Source organism: Scophthalmus maximus, chromosome 6 (genome assembly GCF_022379125.1).
Source record: "Scophthalmus maximus strain ysfricsl-2021 chromosome 6, ASM2237912v1, whole genome shotgun sequence".
Classification (NCBI taxonomy): Eukaryota; Metazoa; Chordata; class Actinopteri; order Pleuronectiformes; family Scophthalmidae; genus Scophthalmus; species Scophthalmus maximus.
In genome coordinates this window covers 815,768-840,000 of record NC_061520.1, presented here as the reverse complement: position 1 = coordinate 840,000, position 24,233 = coordinate 815,768, and the positions used below count along the sequence as shown (strand labels likewise).

The window sequence follows — 24,233 nt, the reverse complement described above, 5'->3', positions numbered from 1 at the left end:
TGAGTGAGTGAGTGAGTGAGTGAGTGAGTGAGTGAGTGAGTGAGTGAGTGAGTGAGTGAGTGAGTGAGTGAGTGAGTGTGTGTGTGTGTGTGTGTGTGAGTGTGTGTGTGTAAGTGTGTATGTGTGTGTGTGTTGAAGACTCTTGGCTTGTCGTCCCTGCAGGTTTCCCCTCAGTATCCAGGACCAGAGACGCGTACCAGTCCATCGACCAGCAGGACGAGGCGGCCGCCCCCCCAGCGAACCCCTTCAACCAGGCGCAGGACAACAAGGCAGGTGTCCGCACGTACTGAGAGAAGAGCTCGCCGGTTCTCCTCCGACTCCTTCTGGTTCCCGATCAGACTGAAGCTCTGAAAACATTTCCAATAACTTTTAATATGGAAATCCATGAATTCTGTTGGTGTTTTTTTTTTTATTAAACCCTCTTTTTTTTTTTTCTACAAAGGAAGAAATGTTTGTTTCCGCCGAGCTCGTTCGTTCAGCATCACTCAGAGGAAACGTTGTGTCCCAGTTGTGACTCAGACGTGTTCACAGACACAAAGAGTCTGGGGATGTTTCTGTTCCTTCTCCCTGATTATGGTTCTTCCAGTTATCCAACACTCGAAGCTCTGGAAGGAAGAAGCTTGTTGATGTTGATCCACATGACGACTGCACCGTATCCACCAGAAATAACTTCTGAGAAAGATGAAGATTGTTTTTAATATCTAATCTTCTGTGTGTAAAAAACCGAACATTCTCAAATGTGTAATTGTACAATAACAAGTGAGGAGCCTGTAGACATTGATGTAAATCCTCTTTCAATAAATGATGGGCCACATACTCATGATGTGTTAGAAGCAGCTAGGATTTAAATCTTCACTGTCTCTCAGTTGAAGATGTTGGAGCGCGAGTCAATCCAGTGATTTCACCATTTGAATTTTTTTTTAACTTCAGTTCCTGTTTTGAAATCACAACTGGTTTTAACGTGACGGTTCAGAGATTTGTTAACTTTATATTATGGACATATATACTGTATATATATATATATTATGTGAAATGACTCCATGTGTCATAGTGTAACGATGATCTTCAGTTCAGTGTGTGAAGTGAGATGCAGCAGAATGATTCTTTGTGTCTCGTGTTTCATTTGGATGTTGGTGAAAACTTGTTCGTCTGCTGCAACGAGAGACTGAAGGTTTCAGACGATGACACTCGTGAGAGAATATAGATTTGAAAAGGTCAGAGACAGTTTCCACTGGTTCACAGTGATCTGGTTACAACCGGTTCACTGCGATCGGGTTTCCACCGGTTCACTGCGAGCGGGTTTCAACCGGTTCACTGCGAGCGGGTTTCCACCAGTTCACTGCGAGCGGGTTTCCACCGGTTCACTGCGAGCGGGTTTCCACAGATTCACTGCGAGCGGGTTTCCACCAGTTCACTGCGATCCGGTTTCCACCAGTTCACTGCGAGCGGGTTTCCACCGGTTCACTGCGATCCGGTTTCCACCGGTTCACTGCGATCCGGTTTCCACCGGTTCACTGCGAGCGGGTTTCCACCGGTTCACTGCGATCCGGTTTCCACCGGTTCACTGCGAGCGGGTTTCCACCAGTTCACTGCGAGCGGGTTTCCACCGGTTCACTGCGAGCGGGTTTCCACCAGTTCACTGCGAGAGGGTTTCCACCGGTTCACTGCGATCCGGTTTCCACCGGTTCACTGCGAGCGGGTTTCCACCGGTTCACTGCGATCCGGTTTCCACCGGTTCACTGCGAGCGGGTTTCCACCGGTTCACTGCGATCCGGTTTCCACCGGTTCACTGCGAGCGGGTTTCCACCAGTTCACTGCGAGCGGGTTTCCACCAGTTCACTGCGAGCGGGTTTCCACCAGTTCACTGCGAGCGGGTTTCCACCAGTTCACTGCGAGCGGGTTTCCACCAGTTCACTGCGATCGGGTTTCCTGAAACACAAGTGTTTGTCAGGATTTTTCATCTCAAGGTCGATGAGTTCAAATGTTGTGAGGGATTTAGTTTTTCCTTAGAAATAAAGAAGAAGATTATGAACTATTTGTCAGATTCATGTTACTTCGTGTGACTATGCAGGTGAAAGGATCTTGTGAGACAGTCAATGGAAGCGTTGTGAGACTGAGTCGCTTCACATTTCTCTCTCAGGTATTTGATTCTCCTGTTTGCTCTCTGACAGAACACATTCATCTTCCTCCAGCTCCTCTTCACACATCCACCACAGACATTCCACCAACCACGAAACAACACTGACTTATAACGACACTTCTTCATGAACAAGTCTTATTCACACTGGAAGCTTCTGCGATGTGCAACTTACTGTAATTGTGTCTCAACATTTAATCAACTCCATTTATTGGGGAAATAGAACATTTTTCAAAGAAAAAGCTTTTTTTTATTGGTAACTTTATTCTCCAGAGTCCATGTGATGAACGTCCAGCTCATCAGCTGGTCACTGATTGAAAGATGAGCAAGATTAATATTGATGAATGAGAATCCTCCCCCTTTATTATTTAGAACCAAACTACATGTATTTCAAAGGAAATTTTAAATGTTACATTTGTGAGAACGACTGTCAGTGTTTCACATTCAGTCAAGGTTTGTGTCCCCGAGGGTTTTCATCGTATTCACTGGTCAGCGTCAAGGCTCTTTGTGTGTGTGTGTGTGTGTGTGTGTGTGTGTGTGTGTATGGACTGCAGCCTTGATGTGTGGAGTCGAGCATCTTTTCATAAAGCATGAATTGAAAGTGTATAACTGCAGCAGCCATCTTGTAATTGTAGTTATCATCAGTAAACATGTTTTCATGTCGGTGTGTGTGTGTGTGTGTGTGTGTGTGTCACATCTCGTCCACCTGCTGTCGTTGTGGTTGGATGTGATAACAGAGCCTCAGTTTCTCACCTCAGTTATCACGTTAGTGACGATCGGTGCAGAGAATCACGACGGTGACGTCTCGTCTAGAGGCGACAATGTGTCTGAAATCTAACTGGCCAATAGATTTTTTTATCTATTACGATAGTGGAACAAATAATTATTAGTCCTTCCCTCACTTTGATAGAAGATCCACAAGTGACAATTGTCTGAGATTAATAAGTTACGTCCCCTGGGTCAACCTGCTGTTAGTTCTACCAGGCGTTGTTCTTTGACTATAGTTTTATTTCTCATCAGTTTGATCCATTCCCCTTCTGGAACTCTGATGCAGTGATGAGTCAGAGAGGCCCGACGCCCAAACATTCTGAAATAAATGAATAGAAATGAGAATACAAATAGCATCATGTTCTCTCCTTCACACTTCAAGATGTATGCAGGAAATAAAAATATGACCCTGAGGGCGGATGGATGTGAAGACCCTGGCCCTCGGGCCCGCCCCCACGACCCCTGACCTCTTCAGGCCCGCCCCCACGACCCCTGACCTCTTCACACTGTAGCATCGTCCATCTGCCGTCGGTGATAAACGCATCAACATTGATTCCAATTAACCCTCAGCAGCCCGCGGGGGGGGGGGGGTCGACATCCCTCGCACCTGATTGGTTGTAGTAAACACAGTCTGCTTAAATGATTGGAAAAGAACCGTCATCAAAGAAACAGAGGATCCGCCCGTTCCTCCACCGGCTCCTCTGATTGGTCAGAACGGCTCCTGATGCTGCAGGTGCACGCGTCACTTCTGCTCCACTCTTAGTGAGATCTTTGGTGCAAAAGTCTTTTGTGTCCTTGTGAGTGAAAAAACATCTTCTGTGTCTAAGAAAAAAAAGGTGCAACTCTCATTGTACGTTTGTACTATGAACGCATCCACATGCTGATGTGCTGATGTGCACGACTTCACATCATTTGATGTGTTTTGCTTCAGATTCACTCCAAAAATGTCACTGAAATGTCAGCGTATGACTTTCATCGTTTGTGACTCATAGAACAGGATGAAGTATGTGAGAAGGTGCAGCTGGAGTTTTGTTTCAGTGGCAGAGGGAAATAAACGACAAGTTTGCAACTCCTGTGTCCGCGACTGTGACGCACGTGTGACTCTTTTCTACAGATGAGTTATGAGTCGTAGCGTCTCCGGGCAGGAGACTTCTCTCCTCGTGCTCCATGAACCGCATGTAGAGTCTAAAGAATCATATGACCTGTAAAACTACATGAATGCAGATTTTGTGTGCGGCATAATTACGACTCTGCTGCATTTTCCTCCTCATTATCGCCGTTTGTGGTTTTATCTCAATCTGCTCGATTTGGTCTAATTATATTCTTTCATTCCTTCACTGACCCAATTCTCCCGCGGAGATCATTAAACATTCATTTAAATCTTTCTCTTCTATCTTCATTTCATCTCAACTGCACGGTGATACAGACGTCCAGCCTCTGTGATGAAGGTGCGTCTGTTCAACCATCTCTCCGTGAACTGAGGCTCTCGGAGTGAAACAACCTGCAGAGGTTTCTTTCCCCCTCCAGCTCTCGGACAGCGTGGAGCTGGTTGGCGTGCACGTGATGAACGACCGTGGGGATCGAGTACGGGGCCGAAGCAGGAGCAGCCATTTGTTACTCTGCTGTCACAGATGTATTTTTAATGAACCTCTGCAGAGCTGCTCTGGTCCTTCAGGTCCGTCCTGACCCGACATCTCCTTCTCACGTCTGATGTAAATAACCTTCCCCCTTGTGCTCGCCGGAGCTTCGTCAGTCCTGCTCCTCGTTATCCTCCCTACCTGAGCCGAGGAGGTTTCACCTTGAAACGCAAATTCAGATTGTACATGTCGCTGCCTTTACAGTGGCACAGGCAAGACCCTCGCGTCGTGATTCTGATTAACATAAGGTGTGTTTAAAGAACCAACATGATTAATTAGGAAGGAACATACGGTGACATGTGACGTCCTGCAGGACATTCACCTTACAGCTGGCTGCCGCTGAGTTGACACGCAAAGCAGGAGGAATATGTCCTGCAGCAGAACACAAGCAGCCTCGGTCGGCCGGGAGACGGAGGACGAGAGTGGAATCTAAAAACACTGGAAGTCCAGCCCGGTGACACACACACACACACACACACACACACACACACTCTCACTGTAAATCCATCTTTTTAGCACAAAAAGAAAAAGAGGAAACACGCTGCAGATAGAAAAACATCCTGGACGAGATGAAACACGTGAAACAAATCAATATGTGACCGACGACGTCGCTCACTCAACAGGTTCAACAGTCGTCGCTCGTTCATCATCATCATCATCATCATCATCATCATCATCATCATCATCATCATCAACAGTCTTCAGCCACTAAAAAACAATGTTTTATGCAAAGAACCGATACTTCAAAAAAAGAAATTCTACTGTACACAATCTCAGAATACTTATCATTTCAACAGTCCAAACACAAACGGGGCATCATCTGTTTTCTTGGTCTGTTCGACCTCCACGTGCCTCACGTACGTCCGGTCCGTGTCCACGTGTCGACAGCTGCTGAGGACGGACGTCATGTTCAGGGTCCCGGGCTCGTTACGAAGACGGAGACACATCCGATGACGTGGAGCTCATGAAGACGCCTCCCGGGGGCCGGACGTCTCCGTCGGGCCCCTGTGTCGTCCCGGAGGATCCGTCCTGACAGGACTCTCCCCCGACTCCACCACCAGGGGGCGTTGGTCTGTGACACACGTCTGGTTGTTACTGTCAATGAAAATATGTTGGAGGAGCTTCACGATAAAACTCAACAAACATCCGACAAAGGTCAAAGACTTTGGTCGTATTTGATTCTGCTGCTGTTCAACAACCAGAAAACTGATTTAACATCTTATTATTGTCTCTATCACAATCTTGAATCAATGGTTGGTTGTTTTGTTTCATTCACATAATAATATCCAGGACATATGAATTCATACTGTACCATATGTATTATTTTTGATGAAACAAAACTTTTCCCAAAAGTAAATATGATTTAACTTTGTTTCTTCTTTAAGGTCCCAGTGTGTCATTTTTGTAATTTTCTGGCGCCATCTGGTGGTAAAGTGTCAAACCGCAACCACCTGAGCGACCGACAGGGGACACTTTATGGCGGCGCACCGCTGATTCCATGTCCGGTTTCCGTCAGCGGCTGAAAATTCAACATGAACGCGACGTATTCTGGACGTTTAGTTCAACAACCGTATTCAACACGACGTAGAAACATGGAGACTCTCACGGAGGTCGGTCCTCATGTGACTATATTTAACTCTTATATGAACAGAATTATGGACTATAAGTTCTTGTAAATATTACACACTGTGCAAATTAAATTCCCTCTCATTTTAAATCGTAATATTTTTCCATCTTGCCCAGATCACGGTCCAATCAAAATCTCTCCTGCTCCTGCGTCGACCCTTGAATCTGCCTGGATACAGTAATAACTCTAAGAAGAACGACACCAATACGAGTCACACTGATGTTGATACCTGTCGACGTGACTTTCCTTCGGCTCTGAGCCGTCGTCATAGATCTTCAGCAGAGTTTCTGTCTGGTCGTCGAGTTGCTCTTTAGGCTCCTGGAACCTGGAAACATATTTTATAATTCATGTTTCTGGAGGTTTTCTGTATTTATCCTGATGTGTTCATCTGCCTCTCACTACTTTACGGTTCATACATCTTTAAAAGACGGGTCACAAATATCTGCTCTCGTTTTTTTTTTACGGCCGAACAGATTAGAGCTCATAGTTCACTGATCTGTTTACAGCTTCCACGTCCTGTGGGTCGGGGTCATCGGGGTCGTCGACCTCACCTGGGCTCCAGCCGCTCTTTGACCTTGGCGATGGACAGGATGTAGGGGCCGATCTGTCGGGCGATGGTGGTGAGGTAGAAGTTCTCCTGCTTCAGCTGCGTCAGGTCCAGAAGTTGGGCTGAAGTCAGTGAACAGAGAACGTTTCATTATTAATACTCAACGTTGTGTTGATTCATAAACATGTCGTCGTTGCTGGAGACAAACCTTCGTAGATCTCCTGCTCGTTGTTCACCCTCTGGAACGTCTCGTCCCAGATCTGAGAAGAAAACGTGGAGAAGAAGATTCTCAAGGAGTAAAACATGTCGACTCATCGTCACCACGACATTTCTCCTCTGACGGCGCCGTGTGAGTATGAAGCTCAGCTCATAGAACAGCTGGAATGGGTCAGAACCAGTGTTTCTGACAGTTGGAAGTGTTCTGAACCAGTCAGAACCAGTCAGAAACCGGTGAGAGCCTGTCAGAACCAGATGGAACAAGTCAGAACCAGTTGGAACCGGTCAGAACCTGTCAGAACCTGTCAGAACCAGTGTTTCTGATAGTTGGAACCAGTCAGAACCTGTCAGAACCTGTCAGAAACCGGTTAGAGCCTGTCAGAACCAGATGGAACAAGTCAGAACCAGTTGGAACCTGTCAGAAACCAGTCAGAACCAATGTTTCTGACAGTTGGAAGTGTTCTGAACCAGTCGGAGCCATTCAGAACCTGTCAGAACCAGTGTTTCTGACAGTTGGAAGTGTTCTGAACCAGTCAGAGCCAATCAGAACCTGTCAGAACCAGTGTTTCTGATAGTTGGAACCGGTCAGAACCAGTTGAAACCAGTCAGAACCTGTCAGAAACCAGTCAGAACCAATGTTTCTGACAGTTGGAACCGGTCAGAACCTGTCAGAACCAGTGTTTCTGACAGTTGGAAGTGTTCTGAACCAGTCAGAACCCGTCAGAAACCGGTGAGAGCCTGTCAGAACCAGATGGAACAAGTCAGAACCAGTTGGAACCGGTCAGAACCTGTCAGAACCTGTCAGAACCAGTGTTTCTGATAGTTGGAACCGGTCAGAACCTGTCAGAACCTGTCAGAAACCGGTTAGAGCCTGTCAGAACCAGATGGAACAAGTCAGAACCAGTTGGAACCTGTCAGAAACCAGTCAGAACCAATGTTTCTGACAGTTGCAATCAGTCAGAACCTGTCAGAACCAGTGTTTATGACAGTTGGAAGTGTTCTGAACCAGTCGGAGCCATTCAGAACCTGTCAGAACCAGTGTTTCTGACAGTTGGAACCGGTCAGAACCTGTCAGAACCAGTGTTTCTGACAGTTGGAAGTGTTCTGAACCAGTCAGAGCCAATCAGAACCTGTCAGAACCAGTGTTTCTGATAGTTGGAACCGGTCAGAACCAGTTGAAACCAGTCAGAACCTGTCAGAAACCGGTCAGAACCTTTCAGAACCAGTGTTTCTGACAGTTGGAAGTGTTCTGAACCTGTCAGAACCCGTCAGAACCTTTCAGAACCAGTGTTTCTGACAGTTGGAACCTGTCAGAACCTGTCAGAACCTGTCAGAACCTGTCAGAAACCAGTGTTTCTGTTAGTCAGACCCAGTCACAACCAATCAGTTGGAACCAGTCAGAACCAGTTGGAACTTGTCAGAACGAACCGGTCAGAACCAGACAGAATCCTATCTTATCTTATATCTTATATCTAATCTTATCTTAAAGGTCAAAGCCGCGAGCTGCCTGACGCACCTCTTCGAACAGAACCCTCGTGGTCTCCACGGTGGAGTAGTGGGCGGTGATCTGACTGTCGATGTGCAGCGATCGGTCCAGGATCTGGCCCATCTGACCCGTGTTGATGACGGAGTGGTGCTTGGTCAGGTCCCGGTGCAGCTCCTGGACCTGGTCCTTCAGATTCTGGATCTCTATCTGGAGAGTCTGAAGAACAACAGACACAGACGGACACGGTGAGAGACGTGAGACCGAAGAGACGATTCCACGTTTCACTTCCTTGAATGAGTAACTCATTGTTCCGGGTGTAGGGAGCTCCCTCACCCTGTAGGTGTCCTCGTAGCTGCGGCAGTGCTCGGTGAACGGGGTTTCCCTGCCCTCGGCCAGGAGCACCTTGGTGCAGACGTTGCGGTGAGAAGTCGGCCTCCGTCCCAACACGGAGCCCAGAGGCATCTCGCTGAGCGACGGGGAGCGGCAGCACACGGAGAGAGGCGACTGCAGCCTGAGGACAGACGAACATCCACACTGGATCAGAACAAGTGCTCTACAACTGACGACGGACACAAGACCGTCGTCCTGCTGCTGCGTCCCTGCAGACGCCTGAAGCGGCAGCAGCAGCATCGTCTGCATGAAGGAAGACGACTGTAAAACTTCAGCTCTGGGAAACTGTGATAAACGTGTTCGACCAGCCGACGTTACACCAAACACATCCTGCGTTAACGTCAACTGAGGAGGAATCAGACACAACAACCGGGAGCAACAGAAAACACAACTGCAGTACTGTGAGGAAAAGGCTAAAGGACGTGGAGTCTAACAGCTCGTGTTGCCACTGGGATCTCTTCATCTCACAGCAGCTTAGACATAAATCTGACAGAAAAGAGAAGAACGACTGACTCACAGCTCCGTCCACAGAAATGGAATCAGTGCAAAGTCTTGAGGACGATAGACGTGAACCTCCACTCACCTCCGGTAGCGTCTGACTCCTGCAACAGAAGATCTGTCGACAACCTGAATCTGTGTCTCTGCTGCTTCACACTCGTCATCCCCCTCTGACATCCAGCCTCCGTCTGTCTCCGTCTCTGTCTCTGTCTCTGTCTGTCTCTGTCTGTCTGTCTGTCTCTGTCTCTCTGTCTGTCTGTCTTTCTCTGTCTCTCTGTCTCTGTCTCTGTCTCCGTCTCTGTCTCTCTCTCTGTTTCTCTCTCTTGCCTCCACTGACGCCAACTGAAGTGTAAAGCCGTCATGACATCAGCGGGTCTGGAACACGGCGGTCCGACCGCTCCACATGAATCCTGGAGAGTTCTGTGAAATTATGATAAAAATAGTGCCGCCAAATAATCCCTGACCCACGGAGCGTCCTGAGCAGAGGACGAGCCGGACGGGAGAGTTCGCTCAGGGGAGGATGTGTGTGTGTGTGTGTGTGTGTGTGTGTGTGTGTAATAAATGTTGTAAGTTGTGACACGACTTTCAAAAGAAACAATGTTGCATTGTGTAAAGATTCTCTCTTGCTGTCGTCTTCTTCAGATTTAAATTTAGTGTAAACTCTACATAAGACGTCGTCCGTCCGTCTCCACCCTGTGATCAGCTGTGACCCTCCTCCTCTTCCTCCTCCTCCTCCTCCTCTCCACCTCTTCTTCCTCCTCCTCCTCTTCCTCTCCACCTCCCCTCCTCTACTCTTCCTCCTCCTCCTCCTCTTCCTCCTCTTCTTCCTCCTCCTCCTCTTCCTCCCCTCCTCCTCCTCCTCCTCCTCTTCCTCTCCACCTCTTCCTCCTCCTCCTCTTCCTCTCCACCTCTTCTTCCTCCTCCTCCTCTTCCTCTCCACCTCCCCTCCTCTCCTCTTCCTCCTCCTCCTCCTCTTCCTCCTCCTCTTCCTCTCCTCCTCTTTCTCCTCTTCCTCCTCCTCTTCCTCTCCTCCCCTCCTCCTCCTCCTCCTCCTCTTCCTCCTCCTCCTCTTCCTCTTCCTCTCCACCTCCCCTCCTCTCCTCTTCCTCCTCCTCCTCCTCTTCCTCCTCCTCTTCCTCTCCTCCTCTTCCTCCTCTTCCTCCTCCTCTTCCTCTCCTCCCCTCCTCCTCCTCCTCTTCCTCCTCCTCTTCCTCTTCTCCCCTCCTCCTCCTCCTCCTCCTCCTCTTCCTCTCCTCCTCCTCCCCCTCTTCCTCCTCCTGCAGCAGCGAGGTGACTGACAGTAACATCGCTCACAGACAGGACAACTGCCCTGGACTCAGCATGGCGCCCGCTCTTCATCCTCTCACCACCTCGTCATCGCTGTCTGTCGTCTGCAGCTTGTAAAACCACTCGGATGCTTCACACGTGTGAAATGTACAGATCACGTGGTGGTGATGTTCAGACAGAGGAAGAGATCAATCAGTGAATGACAGTAACCATCTCTCACCTCGTGGTGGCGCTGGTGGACCCGGCGAGGGAGGCGGGGCAGCGCTGACCGAGCAGCAGCAGAGGCTCCAGGCAGCGAGCGAACTCGCTCCTGTAGTCGGTGTTGATCTGATGGACGACAGAGAGTTTACACACGTGCACCTGGAAATGATTCTTTATGGTTTCAACAAAAAAAATCTATTGAACTAGGGACAGAAATAAGAGAAAAGAAAAGACAAAATAATGAAGGAAAGAAGGAAAACTGCAGTGATACATATATGTATTATAATTATTATTTTCCATTTACTAAACGTGATCAGCTGTTGATCAACTGATCAACAGAGGTAATTGTTTCTCTTAACTCTGTGTCTAGTTATGATCTTTTTCCTTTATCGACTTTCTGAGTTTATCAAACAAAGTAAACCGTGAACTTTCAAACTTGGAATTAAACAATTTCTGAGACGTTGTGTCATTTCTGATTCAGATTGTTGTGTTGTGTTATTGAAGCTTCTGGCTTCTGCGTTCTCTTATGATCCTTTGAGATGTTTTATCGCCGTAAAGTTCTTATCGTCGTGTGTGGAGCCTCAGACAGGAAACAGGAAGCAGCGCTGCTCCCGCTCACCTTGCTGCTCTGCACCGGCTTCAGGCGATGAGGCAGTTTGACGATTCTCTTCAGTCGCTCCATCAGCTGCTGTGAGGAACAACGACACCCGGACGTCAACCAGTGAATCAGCTGCTTCATGTATCAAGTTTCTCCTAATCTATTGTGCAGTGAGTCTGTATGAATATCTTTTTATGAATAATGAATAAAACATATTGTTCCTCTGATTTCTGCTGTACTCACGTAGCCCATGTCCAGGAACTCAAACCTGTTGGCCGAGCTGAGGAAGGCGGAGCAGGTGACCAGGTGAACCTGAACGCACCAGAGGTCAGAGGTCAGAGCTCAAACAAGCTGGATGAAATATGAGAACGTGAATGATGATTGACATTGATCTTAAATGTTATTAAATGTAGACGTACAGGCAGTGGAGGGAAGTAACCAAATACTTTTACTTGACTACGGCTCTGAGGTTTTTGTACTTTTTTTTGTACTGATATAATGGAACGTTGTACTTGTATAATAAGTTTATGAAATACATGCACTCGTAACTATTAAAGCAGTTGAGTCTTTACAGAACAGTGTCATGTTTCATATTTCTATGAGATGCAGTTTCATCTGGGATTTCATTTTCCTCCGTCCAATGATAGATTATTCAATATTTCACAAAAAATAAGAAACAAAAAGGGAAAAAAAGTTTGTTGTTTTCATTCTTCCTGATCTCGTGACCCCTCAGATTAAACTTGAGATTGTTTCAGGGGTCGTGACCTTCAGTTTGGGAATCACAAGACTAAATGACCTTTCTGTAAATACAGTAACTAACTGTAAACTGTCGGTGCACAAATTGATTCATCATAGTATTAACAGTCTAATAGAGTCATAAATAATAATCTATCAGTTAAAAAGGAACATTTTACTGCAGAGTCAGTTCTTTACTTTGGATACTTCGATACTACTGAAGAGGGATCTTAACATGATTCCATTTGCTTTCTAACCAAAGTGAAGCAGTTTGTTTCAGGTGTGATGATCACGTGTGAGCGGAACCATGTGATGTGACTCTACTGGACCTGGAGCGTTGGTAACAAGGCCGTCAGGTGGGACAGCTGCTCCTTCAGGGCTTTCTCCTTCTCCTCGTGTTGACTGCAAACACACACACAACACACGTCCACATGAAACACGACGCCCTCACGTCGGATCGAGCTCAGGAACCAAACAAAGTGAATATTTCCAGAAGCTATAATCTCTCCGTCTTCTCCTGTAACAAACTCACGGAGTCGGACATAAATAGCCTTTAAAACCCTTCCGGGAACCGACTCGGCCCCTGGACGACTTCCAGGCAACGGAGAGAGACAGAAAAATCTCATTAAAGATTCCGACAGAGAGAAACCTGACACACTCCCTCGCTTGTTCTCGTTCAATCGAGCACACGTACAAATGGAAAAGGAAAGTGCTCATAACTGCTTCTCGTTCATCTTGTAGAGAGAGAATTCAAACACCAGCTTTACGTCTGTTTGTGTTCATACATCACTGATCGCTCATTAATCTTCCACAGAATTTGAACCGATGTGCAATAATTTGGTCTTAAAGACTAATTAGCTACAAACCTCGGATGAGGTGAAATCAAACTTTAATGACCCTCGAGGGGGGAGGCTGTAAATTCTTTCATTATTTCAGTGTCTGGATCCTTAATGATAAATTAATGGTTTGTGAGGTCGTCACTGTTCTGATGATGATGCAGATCAGATATTCATCACTTCACAGTCCGGAGGCTGCGAGTGTAAACAACTGCTAGAGCTGCAACAGTTAATCCATGAATCCATTAGTAATCCACTACTGAATTAATCACCAACTTTTATGATAATCGATTCATACTTTTAATGAAAAAAAAAGTCAAAATTCTCTGATTTCAGCTTCTTAAATATGAATATCTTCTGTTTTCTTTGCTCATCTGTGACAGTAAACTGAATATCTTTGTCTGTGGACAAAACAACATCTCAGGGTTTTGAGAAACACAATCGACGTTTCACCATTTTATGAAACAAACAACTAATTGATTAATCGAGAAAATAATCAACAGATTAATCGATAATGAAAATAACTGCACAGTTACTATAGTAACAACACTGATCTCAGACCAGTGAACTGTGTTTACACGACACTAATGGATTCTGCACGAGATATGCGTTACTTATTATATATTTCATATATTATTATTGGAGTAAAAAGTTTTGATATAAGCAAGAAGAAAATCTACATTCTGCATCTGGGTTGTTGCTGTTGAAAGTCTTTGATTTATAAACTGTATGTAATGTACAATATTTTCCTGCTGGCATCGTTTGGACGCAGACACAAGCTTTTGATTGAAAAGTGTAAATCCACTGAAGTGTTTTAAATTCAGCGTCACACTTTGTTGAAGTGAGAATGTGTCTGGTGAAGAGAAAGATTATTTCAGAGGACGATGATTCTCTTCATCACAAAGAAAAGTAAAACGTGTGCAGCAGTGACAGCAGGACAAAAACATTCCATTCAGTAAATACTGAGACGAGAGGTGTTATGGCAACAAAAGAGCATTTCTCACAAAAGGAGCTGTGAGTCTTTTTATGTATTTTTCATTTCACCTCTGAGCCGCTCGCAGCAGAATCTTCTTCCTCTCGGCCAGTTTCTCCTGTCGGAGCAGAAACAGAGAAAACAGAATGTTATTCTTCACACGGACGTGGAAACGAAACGGCCTTGAGCTCCTCACGTCTGATGTATGTTCAAGATGGTATAAAAAAAACAGGTTTAACCTCCTACAGTGTTGTGGAGTACAGTATGAGTGTGTTCCCTCAGAGGAAGGTCGACAGCGACACCCAGTGGCCACATAGGGAACTGCACACTGATTCTACTCGGGGATGATGTGTGACAAAATAAAATATACTCACATAGACAGCATACAAACTATATAATAATATTATATTATATTAATTGGTATTGGTTTGTGAAAACATGGGAACGAGTGTATTTATATTCATATACTCGCATCACGTGTCGTGTTCAAGGCCGATGGAAATCAGCATCAAACCTCCACTGAATCCAAAAACCACAACTTTATTTATTAAGACGGGAAAATGTAATGTATGATTCTCTGACCTGCAGGCTGTTGAAAAGACTGCAGATGGCACTCTCCTCCTCCTCCACGTTCAGACACACTTCTCCGATCATTGATCTCAGCAGGACGATCGCCTCCCGGGCCGAAGTCTGCAGCTCCTTCACCACCTGCAGAGGGAAGCAGGAAGCAGGAGGCAGGAGGCAGGAAGCAGGAGGCAGGAAGCAGGAGGAAGGAAGCAAGAGGCAGGAGGCAGGAGGCAGGAGGTAGGAAGCAAGAGGTAGGAGGAAGGAGGCAGGAGTTAGGAGGCAGGAAGCAGGAGGCAGGAGGTAGGAAGCAAGAGGCAGGAGGAAGGAAGCAGGAAGCAGGAGGAAGGAAGCAGGAAGCAGGAGGCAGGAGGCAGGAAGCAGGAAGCAGGAAGCAGGAAGCAGGAGGCAGGAGGCAGGAGGAAGGAAGCAAGAGGCAGGAGGAAGGAAGCAGGAAGCAGGAGGAAGGAAGCAGGAAGCAGGAAGCAGGAGGCAGGAGGCAGGAAGCAGGAAGCAGGAAGCAGGAAGCAGGAGGCAGGAGGCAGGAGGCAGGAGGCAGGAGGAAGGAAGCAGGAAGCAGGAGGCAGGAGGCAGGAGGAAGGAAGCAGGAAGCAGGAGGCAGGAGGCAGGAGGCAGGAGGCATGAGGCAGGAGGAAGGAGGCAGGAAGCAGGAGGCATGAGGCAGGAAGCAGGAGGAAGGAGGCAGGAGGCAGGAAGCAGGAGGCATGAGGCAGGAGGCAGGAGGAAGGAGGCAGGAAGCAGGAGGCATGAGGCAGGAAGCAGGAAGCAGGAGGCAGGAGGCAGGAGGCAGGAGGCAGGAGGAAGGAGGAAGGAGGCAGGAAGCAGGAGGCATGAGGCAGGAAGCAGGAGGCAGGACGAAGGAAGCAGGAAGCAGGAGGAAGGAAGCAGGAGGCAGGAGGAAGGAAGCAGGATGCAGGAGGCAGGAAGCAGGAGGCAGGACGAGGGAAGCAGGATGCAGGAAGCAGGAAGCAGGAGGATGAGGCAGAACTTATCAGCACTTTTTCAACATCACTTAACATTTACTGTTTTAATGTGGTTGTTTTATCATTATTATTATTGTCATGATGTTGATGCATTTCATCATCAGAGCTGAACACTTGAATTATTCATGATGTCATATTATTAATATGTAAATGAGCAGACAGGAGTCTCTTACCAGCACCGCCTGGTCCAACATGTCACACCCCTGCATGTAGGCCGTCTCTATGTCGATGCAGTGAGTCCGACTCTCCCTGCAACAGACAGATAGACATCAGTTTAATGAGGGGAGAGGAGATGAGGGGATAGGAGACGAGAGGAGACAAGAGGAGAGAGGAGAGGCGGCAAAATGAGACAAGAGGAGATGAGAGGTGATGAGGGGAGAGGAGACAAGAGGAGACCAGAGGAGACGAGGAGACAAGATGAGACAAAGGGATACAACAGCAGAGGAGGCGAGGGGAGAGGAGATGAGGGGAGAAGACAGTCAGACTCAGTGTCAGGTGGACTCACTCACACTTGCATGTCTCTGAAGCACTTGATACAGAGCATGGACTTGTTCTCAGTGGAGAAGAGGATGAACGGCTCCTCGTGCAGAGCTGAGGACACACAGACACTTCACACACCTTCCACAAATCCTCCATCACTGCACTTGTCAATGATAATGACATTTACATGTAGCAGACCAATCAGACGACAACATTCTTCTTCACTGGTGTAACCAACTATACGGGCGTCACTCACGGCACTTCCTGTGTTTGGCTTTGGTGCGTTTGGCCAAAGAGACGATGTCGTGGTGTGAAAACATTCTGGCCTTGTGAGTGAGCTCGCGACAGGCGGCGCACAGAGGTTGACTGCAGGTGTTACAGAAGAACATCATCCCCGAGTCCTGAGCAGCAAGAACATATCAAACACGGTTCCTTCTGTCAAGCTTTCAAATGACACACGTGTGTGTTTATTTCTAACGTCTGTGACGTCATCATGTCAGTCAAACAGCGCGTCGATACCTTCTTGTTACCCTCCTGGTCACAGTTGGCACACGGGACGATCTCCTCGGTGTCGGCGTTGTTGTCAACCAGGAACCTGAGCAGTCGGTCTTCTGGAGGGAGGGCGTTGTTCCCTTTCACTACGGACAGATATCTGTGACGATGACGGACATTTAGAAAAGATTGTGACATTTATGCCATTTAAATCGTTTTCTGATTAAAAACTGAGGAATCACAGAGAAGTGAAAAGAAGAGAAGTGATTAGTTCCTGTTCTACTGATATTAATGTATTTAAGAGATACAAATCAAACCACCTGCAGAGAAATCAAACCAACCGGTCTAAAACTTCCTACATTAATAAAAAAATAAAACAACAATAATATGCAACAAGACAGACTTTGAAGTTTGAAGAATAAAAAATGTGTTGCCCACGTTCCTGAGTATAGATCCAGCAACACTAACAAAACGAGCACCAATCACAAGTTGAAAAGGAAAAAAAAAATCATACAACCCCAATACTAGAAGAAAAAAATGAGTATTGGGGCCACATTGAGAGAAAAAAATTGGGAGACTTCAAGAATAAAGTTGAAATATTATGAGAATAAAGTCCTAAATTTATGAGAATAAATTTGAAATATTATGAGAGTAAAGTCGTTAATTTGGTATCTGTGTTGTTTTAGTGGAGTGATGTCAGAAGAGCAGTTCCATGTGTTAAAATGAGGAACGTGGAGAAACTGTGTAATAAATGTTTAACATCATAACATGACTGTTTCCTGGCTTGCTTTTTATTTCCGTAACAATTTTTTTCCCTAGTAAAATCAGATAATTCTCGTAAAAATACAACTTTATTCTCACACTTTAATTGTTTCCCCTCAATGTTTCCCTAACTCTCCGTCGTATAAAACAGATAACAGAACAATTAATAATTATGTAAATGGCACATGAGCCCAGTTACAGCAGCTGACAGAAGTACAGATATATAAAGATAAAGTACAGTATAAAGTGCACTATAAAGTACAGAAAGATAAAGTACAGAATGATAAAGTGCAGTATAAAGTGAGGTATAAACTATAGAATGATAAAGTGCAGTTTAAAGTACAGTAAAAAGTACAGAATGATAAAGTGCCGTATAAAATACAGTATAAAGTACAGAATTATAAAGTACAGTATAAAGTGCAGTATAAAGCACAGAAAGATAAAGTACAGAATGATGATGTACAGAATGATAAAGTGCAGTATAAAGGACAGAAAGATAAAGTACAGAATGATGACGTACAGAATCATAAAGTACAGTATAAAGTGCAGTTTAAAGTACAGTAAAAAGTACAGAATGATAAAGTGCCGTATAAAGTGAGGTATAAACTATAGAATGATAAAGTGCAGTTTAAAGTACAGTAAAAAGTACAGAATGATAAAGTGCAGTATAAAGTGAGGTATAAACTATAGAATGATAAAGTACAGTATAAAGTGCAGTATAAAGGACAGTAAGATAAAGTACAGAATGATGACGTACAGAATGATAAAGTACAGTATAAAGTGCAGTATAAAGTACAGAATGATAAAGTACAGTATAAAGTGCAGTATAAAGTACAGAATGATAAAGTACAGTATAAAGTACAGTCTGGCCTCACAGCCTGGGACGCAGTCAGAATGTGTCGCTGCAGTACCTCAGATGAGCCGCGGGGGCAGCAGCGAGCTCCCGGACCCGCCCGGACCCGAAGAAGAAAACAACGCGGAAGTGACTTGAGAAGTTAAACGTGGTGACGCCACCGACAGATTGACATCTGGAAGGTTCCAGCAGCAGCTTGTTTTCTACTCCGAGCGACGCAGCGACACTTCGACGGAACCAGGAGCAGAACTCAGGGGAACATGTCTGTGATCTCCGAGGACCACGTTCGAGGCTCCAGCGTCTTCAAGGACATCAGCGCCGACGACGACGACGGGCTGCCCGCCGAGATCGAGAGTCTGTGTATGAACTGCCACCAGAACGGCTCGACCCGCCTGCTGCTCACCAGGATCCCCTTCTTCAAGGAGATCATCGTCAGCTCGTTCAGCTGCGACCACTGCAGCTGGTCCAACACGGAGATCCAGTCCGCGGGCCGGATCCAGGAGCAGGGCGTCTGTCACACGCTGCGGGTCCGGAGCAAGCAGGACCTGGACCGGGAGATCGTGAGGGCGGACAGCGCGACCACCAGGATCCCCGAGCTGGACTTTGAGATCCCCCCCTTCACCCAGAAGGGAACCCTGTCCACCATCGAGGGTCTTCTGGACCGGGCGGTCGCCGGGCTGGAACAGGACCAGCCCGGCAGACGAGACACTCAGCCCGAGGTGGCCGAGAAGATAGAGGAGTTCATCAGGAAGCTGAGGAAGTTGAAGGAAGTGGAGAGCGAGTTCACGCTGGTGATCGAGGATCCGGCCGGGAACAGCTTCGTGGAGAACCCGCGGGCCCCCCAGAAGGACGAGGCCCTCGCCGTGTCCCTGTTCAAGAGGACCATGCAGCAGGACATGCAGCTGGGCCTCCGGGCCGACGACGACCTGGAGGAGGAGGAGGAGAAGGAGCCGGCCGAGAACGACCTGGAGGCCATGAGAGGGGAGGTTCTGGTCTTCAACACCAACTGCCCCGAGTGCAACGCGCCGGCCTCCACCAACATGAAGCTGGTCCAGATCCCTCACTTCAAGGAGGTCGTCATCATGGCCACCAACTGCGACGTCTGCAGCCACCGGACCAACGAGGTGAAGTCCGGCGGCGCCACGGAGGCGCTGGGCACCAAGATCACCCTGCACATCACGGACCCGTCCGACATGACCCGGGACCTGCTCAAGTCCGAGACCTGCTCCGTCGCCATCCCCGAGCTGGAGTTCGAGCTGGGCATGGGGGCGGTGGGCGGGAAGTTCACCACGCTGGAGGGGCTGCTGACGGACATCAAGGACCTGATCGTCTCCAAGAACCCCTTCATGTGCGGCGACAGCAGCACCACGGGCCGGGTGCAGAAGCTGAGCGAGTTCGGCGAGAAGATTGACAAGGTGATGTCCGCAGAGATGGACGTCCACATCGTCCTGGACGACCCGGCGGGGAACAGCTACCTGCAGAACGTGTTCGCCCCGGACCCCGACCCCGAGATGACGGTGGAGAAGTACACCCGCACGTTCGAGCAGAACGACGACCTGGGCCTGAACGACATGAGGACGGAGGGGTACGAGGAGGAGACCTCGACCGCCGGCAACTGAACGGACTGGACTCAGACCTGATGAATCCTGAGTCGTTGTGTTGATTCGTATGTTTGTGTCATTTTAAGTTAAAGTTAAACCCTGAGTGGTCGTGCGAGGTTTGAATCCTGAGGCACCGACATGTACAGTGGAAATAATTAGTATGATAATAACAGGGATGCTGTTCTAAACCAGAATCTGGTGTTTAGTGCATTCTCTGTAACTCCCCAGCAGATGGCGCTGGGTTACCGCTTTTCTTTTCTGTGGAACCCCCCCAGACACACACACACACACACACAGACACTCACACACACACAATCACACTCACACTCACACTCACACTCACACACACTCACACTCACACACTCACTGTGTGAATTTTGTTTCATACACCTGCGAGGACATGACATCGTCTCAGTAAAGCCAGATTGATGATTCAGTTCCGCTCTTTTGATTTTCTGCTCTAATCTGCATAGTTACGTCTTCAGAACAGCCAGAATTTTAATTTCACCACAAACGGACTCGGTTGAATCAAACACGATGTGGAGGTTTATTCACACGACAGTTTCTGTCACGTCGCTGTGAATAAAAAAAACTTCAGCTGCTAACGCCTCATTCTTTGCAATTATGATTAGAGCCCGACCGACATATCGGTATCAGCGCTTATGTTTACCGATATTAAATCTTCTATTGTGCAGAAGAAACCATGCGGAAAAAAAAGTGCATTTATGTTTTACATTTGACTTAAAATAAAGATTTTTTCTTAATTCAAGTTCGATTCTTTTTTAATTACATTACATTCATATTTATAGTTGTGTATGATTAAGTTTATGCTTTACCAAACTAAAATATCAAGCCTCAGTTACATGTCTTTGCCATAAAGGTTTGATAACGACATCTTAGGAATCATTCACAGATTAAAATGTGCATATATATATCGGCCGAATGTATTGGTAATGGAAATCTTGTACTCCCTAATACCGATATCGGAATCGGCCCCCAAGAATCCATACGGGTCTGGCTATAATTTTGATGAATAATTTTGAAAGTAAAATGCCATAAAATTTCACATGAACTCCTTTAAGAGAAGATTCTGTTTTATCAAAGAGATTCAAAGAGTTTCTGTTTCCATCAAGAAGAAGTACTGATTCAACCCCCCGTCCTCCACCACTGTGCCTGTTGTCATCGTGTTTTCATGGCAACAGGAATCTATTGTGTTCCACTAATAGAGCAGCGGCCGTCGAGCCAGCAGCTGTTATCAGGCTGAAGCTGCTGATGGAAATAGTAGCTGCTGCTGCCGGGCGGTGAGCCCCTGTGGCCGAGCCCAGTGGGCTCAGAGACCCTGTGGGCTCAGAGACCCAGTGGCCCGAGCCCAGCGGCCCGAGCCCCCCGGGCAGTTTCCACCTCAACTCACTCAGGTGAACGTGAAGTTGCTTCGGGTCATAGTTTGTCTAAGTAATTGTATTACTACATTTAAATCACAACACCTTAGGCTTATATTTTTCTGATGAAAGAATCTGGGACCTTAAGGATTCAAACATATTCAGAAGATACAGAACGTTGAGAAGAGGCAGACAGAATCTAAAGCCAGCAGATGATCATCAGGGTTTTTAAATCTGTTCTCTGTGTGAAACTATATCTAAGGGCCATGATACAAACTGTAGGGACAAATTTTGATTCTCTGAATTAGAGAAATCCTTGAGGTATTAATCATGAGAAGTCAGTTTTCTCTCCATCCCTTTGAGCGCTGACGGGACCTGAAGGTGACTGTCCCATCACGAGCCATTCCTTAATGGGGGATGAAATGGATTGGTGTCATGTGACTGCTTTTGATTTGCCCTAAGCCGCTGGCATCGCTGCTGAATGCCTGTACGCTTTGTTTGCTGTGTGACCGGTTGGTGTTAGCGGAACCCGCCGGACCTGCGGAGCGCTGAGGCCACGGGGCGAAATCAGAGAGCGGGGGCTGCGAGCCTGCAGCTGTTGGAGCCACTCACTCCTCCTGTCCGACCTGCACCGGGCCAACCACAGGTCACCGAGCAGACAACAGTGAAATCAAATGGATTCTCTTCAAATCTGCTGCATCAACTGAACCAATCTACTGATCAACTTTCGCAGAACAAAATCCCTTTGGCGAAAACTGAGGCGTCTGACCCTCTGTGGACTTTTAACTCCAGTAATCAAACTGCTCCATCATGTTTTAGATCACGCAGCATCACCACATGTGATCATGATACAGTACGAGCTGGATCAAAAGTCCGTCCTTGACCTTTGGCCTCCATATTGTCAGCAGCGCATGTGTGATGTTCAAACTGTTCTCAGACGTAAACTCTGGACAATGTCCACAATATTGCCTCTCACATAAGACATAAGGCTTTATTGTCATTGCACTACTGTCTGACAGTATCACAACAAAATTGCGTTGGTACGCGCTGAGGATTAAATTCAAATACTAGAAACACAACAACAAAACAAACAAGCACTTAAAATATAAGTCACAATATAAATTTGCCGTTCACCACAGCAGGATAATCTCTGGATCATTGTGTGGCGTCTGGGTCGAGCATCAGCGGGAGGCTCTGATAACTCTGCTGCGAAAAGCAGAGATTTAGTTTATAGTCTTCAACATGACCTTGAGTAGCTCGCTGTGAATCCACCTGCTGTATTCTCTCGTGGGTTTACGGAATATTCTCCAGAGATGATAGTAGTTCAGGACAATGTCCGAACTTCAGTGCAAGTCTGTGAGCAGCTGCCGACTCAGACACCAAAACACTATGTTCAGCTTCTGTTTGTAGTTCAGAACCTTCATATGTTTGGATTATTATTTCTTGTATGAACATACAAGGAAATGCATACCTTTAAAGACTTAAACATGTTTCAGATCAGAGTTTGAGTCTTTAATGTCGTCTGAGTGTGGAGATAAAGAACTTAGCTGTTGTTCAGAAATTAAAAACTTTTCTATCGCTCTCGTGATTGATAATGTCTATGCTACATTATCTCTTACCCACAGAGGGGGCAGCTGAGGCGGCTGTCACTGGTGCGGCCTCGCAGGCAGCGGGCGCAGAAGATGTGGTAGCAGTCCAGCAGACACGGGGACTGGTACTGCTCGTGACACAGGAGACACACCAGGGGGTGGACGCTCGTACAGTCCACGTTGTACTGGTGGTCCAGACGACTGGTGAAGATTCCTCCTGCCATCTGCAAACAGAGTTTGTGAGTGTGTCACATGATGTGAGAGGCCACGGCATCACAACACTGAACAATAAAGCCTCAGCATGCCACGGTGTTGAACTACAGTCCAAATGTTCCAGTGATTATAAGACTGTGACATGAAACACTTTGATCAAGAGAGCTTTTCATTTACCTCGTCAGACGTGTGATTATCGCCCCAGAGCTTCAGTGACAACGAACAATGCTCAGACAGCAGGAAAATAACTTCAGAGACATGATCGACACCAACGTTTCCACCCAGCTGACAAAAACCTGAAGTGTAAATGCAACATGTTAGTCTGCAGGAAGCACAGAGAGCCACTGTCTTACCTTCCACTGGTGCTGGTATCAGCTACCCCCCGGCAGGAATGACAGCAATGCGGGAACTCTTCAATAGTCGGCCGGTGGGGTCCCGCTGCCAGGCAGCTGCCAGCGCCCACCTAACGCCAGCCCCCCCACGAGCCGCCTGAGTCCAACAGGACATTTAATATTGGTGTCCCATGTTTTTATTTCTTTACTGTGAATACAGTTGTCCCATATGTAATGTCATACTGTTATTATGTGTTTGACACCAAAGCAGGGGGAAGGCAGAGAAAAGGGTTGGACGTTATTACAATGTGCTGCAATACAAGATTATTTTATAACACGCTGGCAATGACATCAATTCCAATATTGAAGAAGAAAATACATTATTCATTTTATGAATAAGAGAGCTATGACGTGAATACACAAATCATAATTTTCTAATAATAAACTGATGGAAAATAGTTGTTGAACTTATACATCCGTAAACAGTAATTCAGTATTCATTTATTATAAGATACTGTTATTGTTCACACACACGCCACAGCTTTTATATAGTTCTAATCAGGAAATGTGTTAGAAAATAAAAGAAGAAGAAGAAGAAGCAGAAGAAGAAGAAGAAGAAGTAGATGAAGCAATGCTTCATGCATTGCCAAACAATTTTGAGTCAAGCTATCTTTTTTTCCATGGTCTTCTTCAGCAGCTGGAATTTGCTCAGTTGTCATGGCGATGACATGGGCATGTTTGTTGTCCATGTTGTTGTTGCTACAGCAACAATTCTACTTCATGAAGCTCATAAAAATCTTCAAGCATCAATCATCAGCATTGTTCTTAAATGAGGAGCTGATGTTTGTTTTGCTTCCCCCTCAGCTGATAGCTCAGCTCTTATCTTAGCGGCTAGCTGTTAGCTTAGTGGTTAGCTGTTAGCTAAGTGGCTAGCTGTTAGCTTAGTTGTTAGCTGTTAGCTTAGTGGCTAGCTGTTAGCTTAGTGGTCAGCTGTTAGCTTAGCGGCTAGCTGTTAGCTTAGCGCTTGA

The 24,233-nt window shown here is 46.6% G+C and overlaps 3 protein-coding genes across 9 annotated transcripts in view; 2 read left to right on the top strand and 1 right to left on the bottom strand.

Annotated features, from left to right (window-relative positions):
- LOC118309739 (angiotensin II receptor-associated protein) overlaps positions 1-2,032 on the top strand; it is a 10,633-nt gene extending 8,601 nt beyond the window's left edge. The window contains exon 5 of the mRNA XM_035632203.2: positions 163-2,032. Within this exon, the coding sequence (XP_035488096.1) occupies positions 163-290 (128 nt within the window). The 3' untranslated portion in view covers positions 291-2,032. The remainder of the gene's footprint in view (positions 1-162) is intronic.
- A 332-nt stretch (positions 2,033-2,364) lies between these two features.
- rnf207a (ring finger protein 207a) lies at positions 2,365-24,186 on the bottom strand. Of its 7 annotated transcripts, none has more exons than XR_007030838.1 (19): positions 23,051-24,186; positions 22,691-22,884; positions 16,504-16,636; positions 16,241-16,385; positions 16,014-16,095; positions 15,678-15,753; positions 14,519-14,644; positions 14,008-14,054; positions 12,457-12,529; positions 11,636-11,704; positions 11,414-11,482; positions 10,814-10,920; positions 8,752-8,929; positions 8,449-8,634; positions 6,925-6,976; positions 6,721-6,838; positions 6,399-6,494; positions 4,834-5,614; positions 2,365-3,224 (listed from the first exon to the last, which is right to left on the bottom strand). XR_007030838.1 is itself a non-coding variant. In XM_035632197.2 (19 exons), exons 3-19 carry the CDS (start codon positions 22,882-22,884, stop codon positions 5,470-5,472), a joined length of 1,896 nt encoding a protein of 631 aa, XP_035488090.2. In that variant the 5' UTR covers positions 23,051-23,121; positions 23,227-24,186; the 3' UTR covers positions 2,365-5,469. The 7 variants fall into 7 exon arrangements, 5 of the variants coding, with proteins under 5 accessions (XP_035488090.2, XP_035488091.2, XP_035488089.2 ...); XR_007030839.1 differs by having other exon boundaries at positions 4,865-5,614; XM_035632197.2 differs by having other exon boundaries at positions 2,365-5,614; positions 23,051-23,121; positions 23,227-24,186.
- On the top strand, positions 18,204-20,461 carry zpr1 (ZPR1 zinc finger). Its single transcript, XM_035632201.2, has one exon. The coding sequence runs from the start codon at positions 18,352-18,354 to the stop codon at positions 19,708-19,710; it is 1,359 nt and encodes a 452-aa protein (XP_035488094.2). The 5' UTR covers positions 18,204-18,351; the 3' UTR covers positions 19,711-20,461.
- Positions 24,187-24,233: the final 47 nt, after the last annotated feature.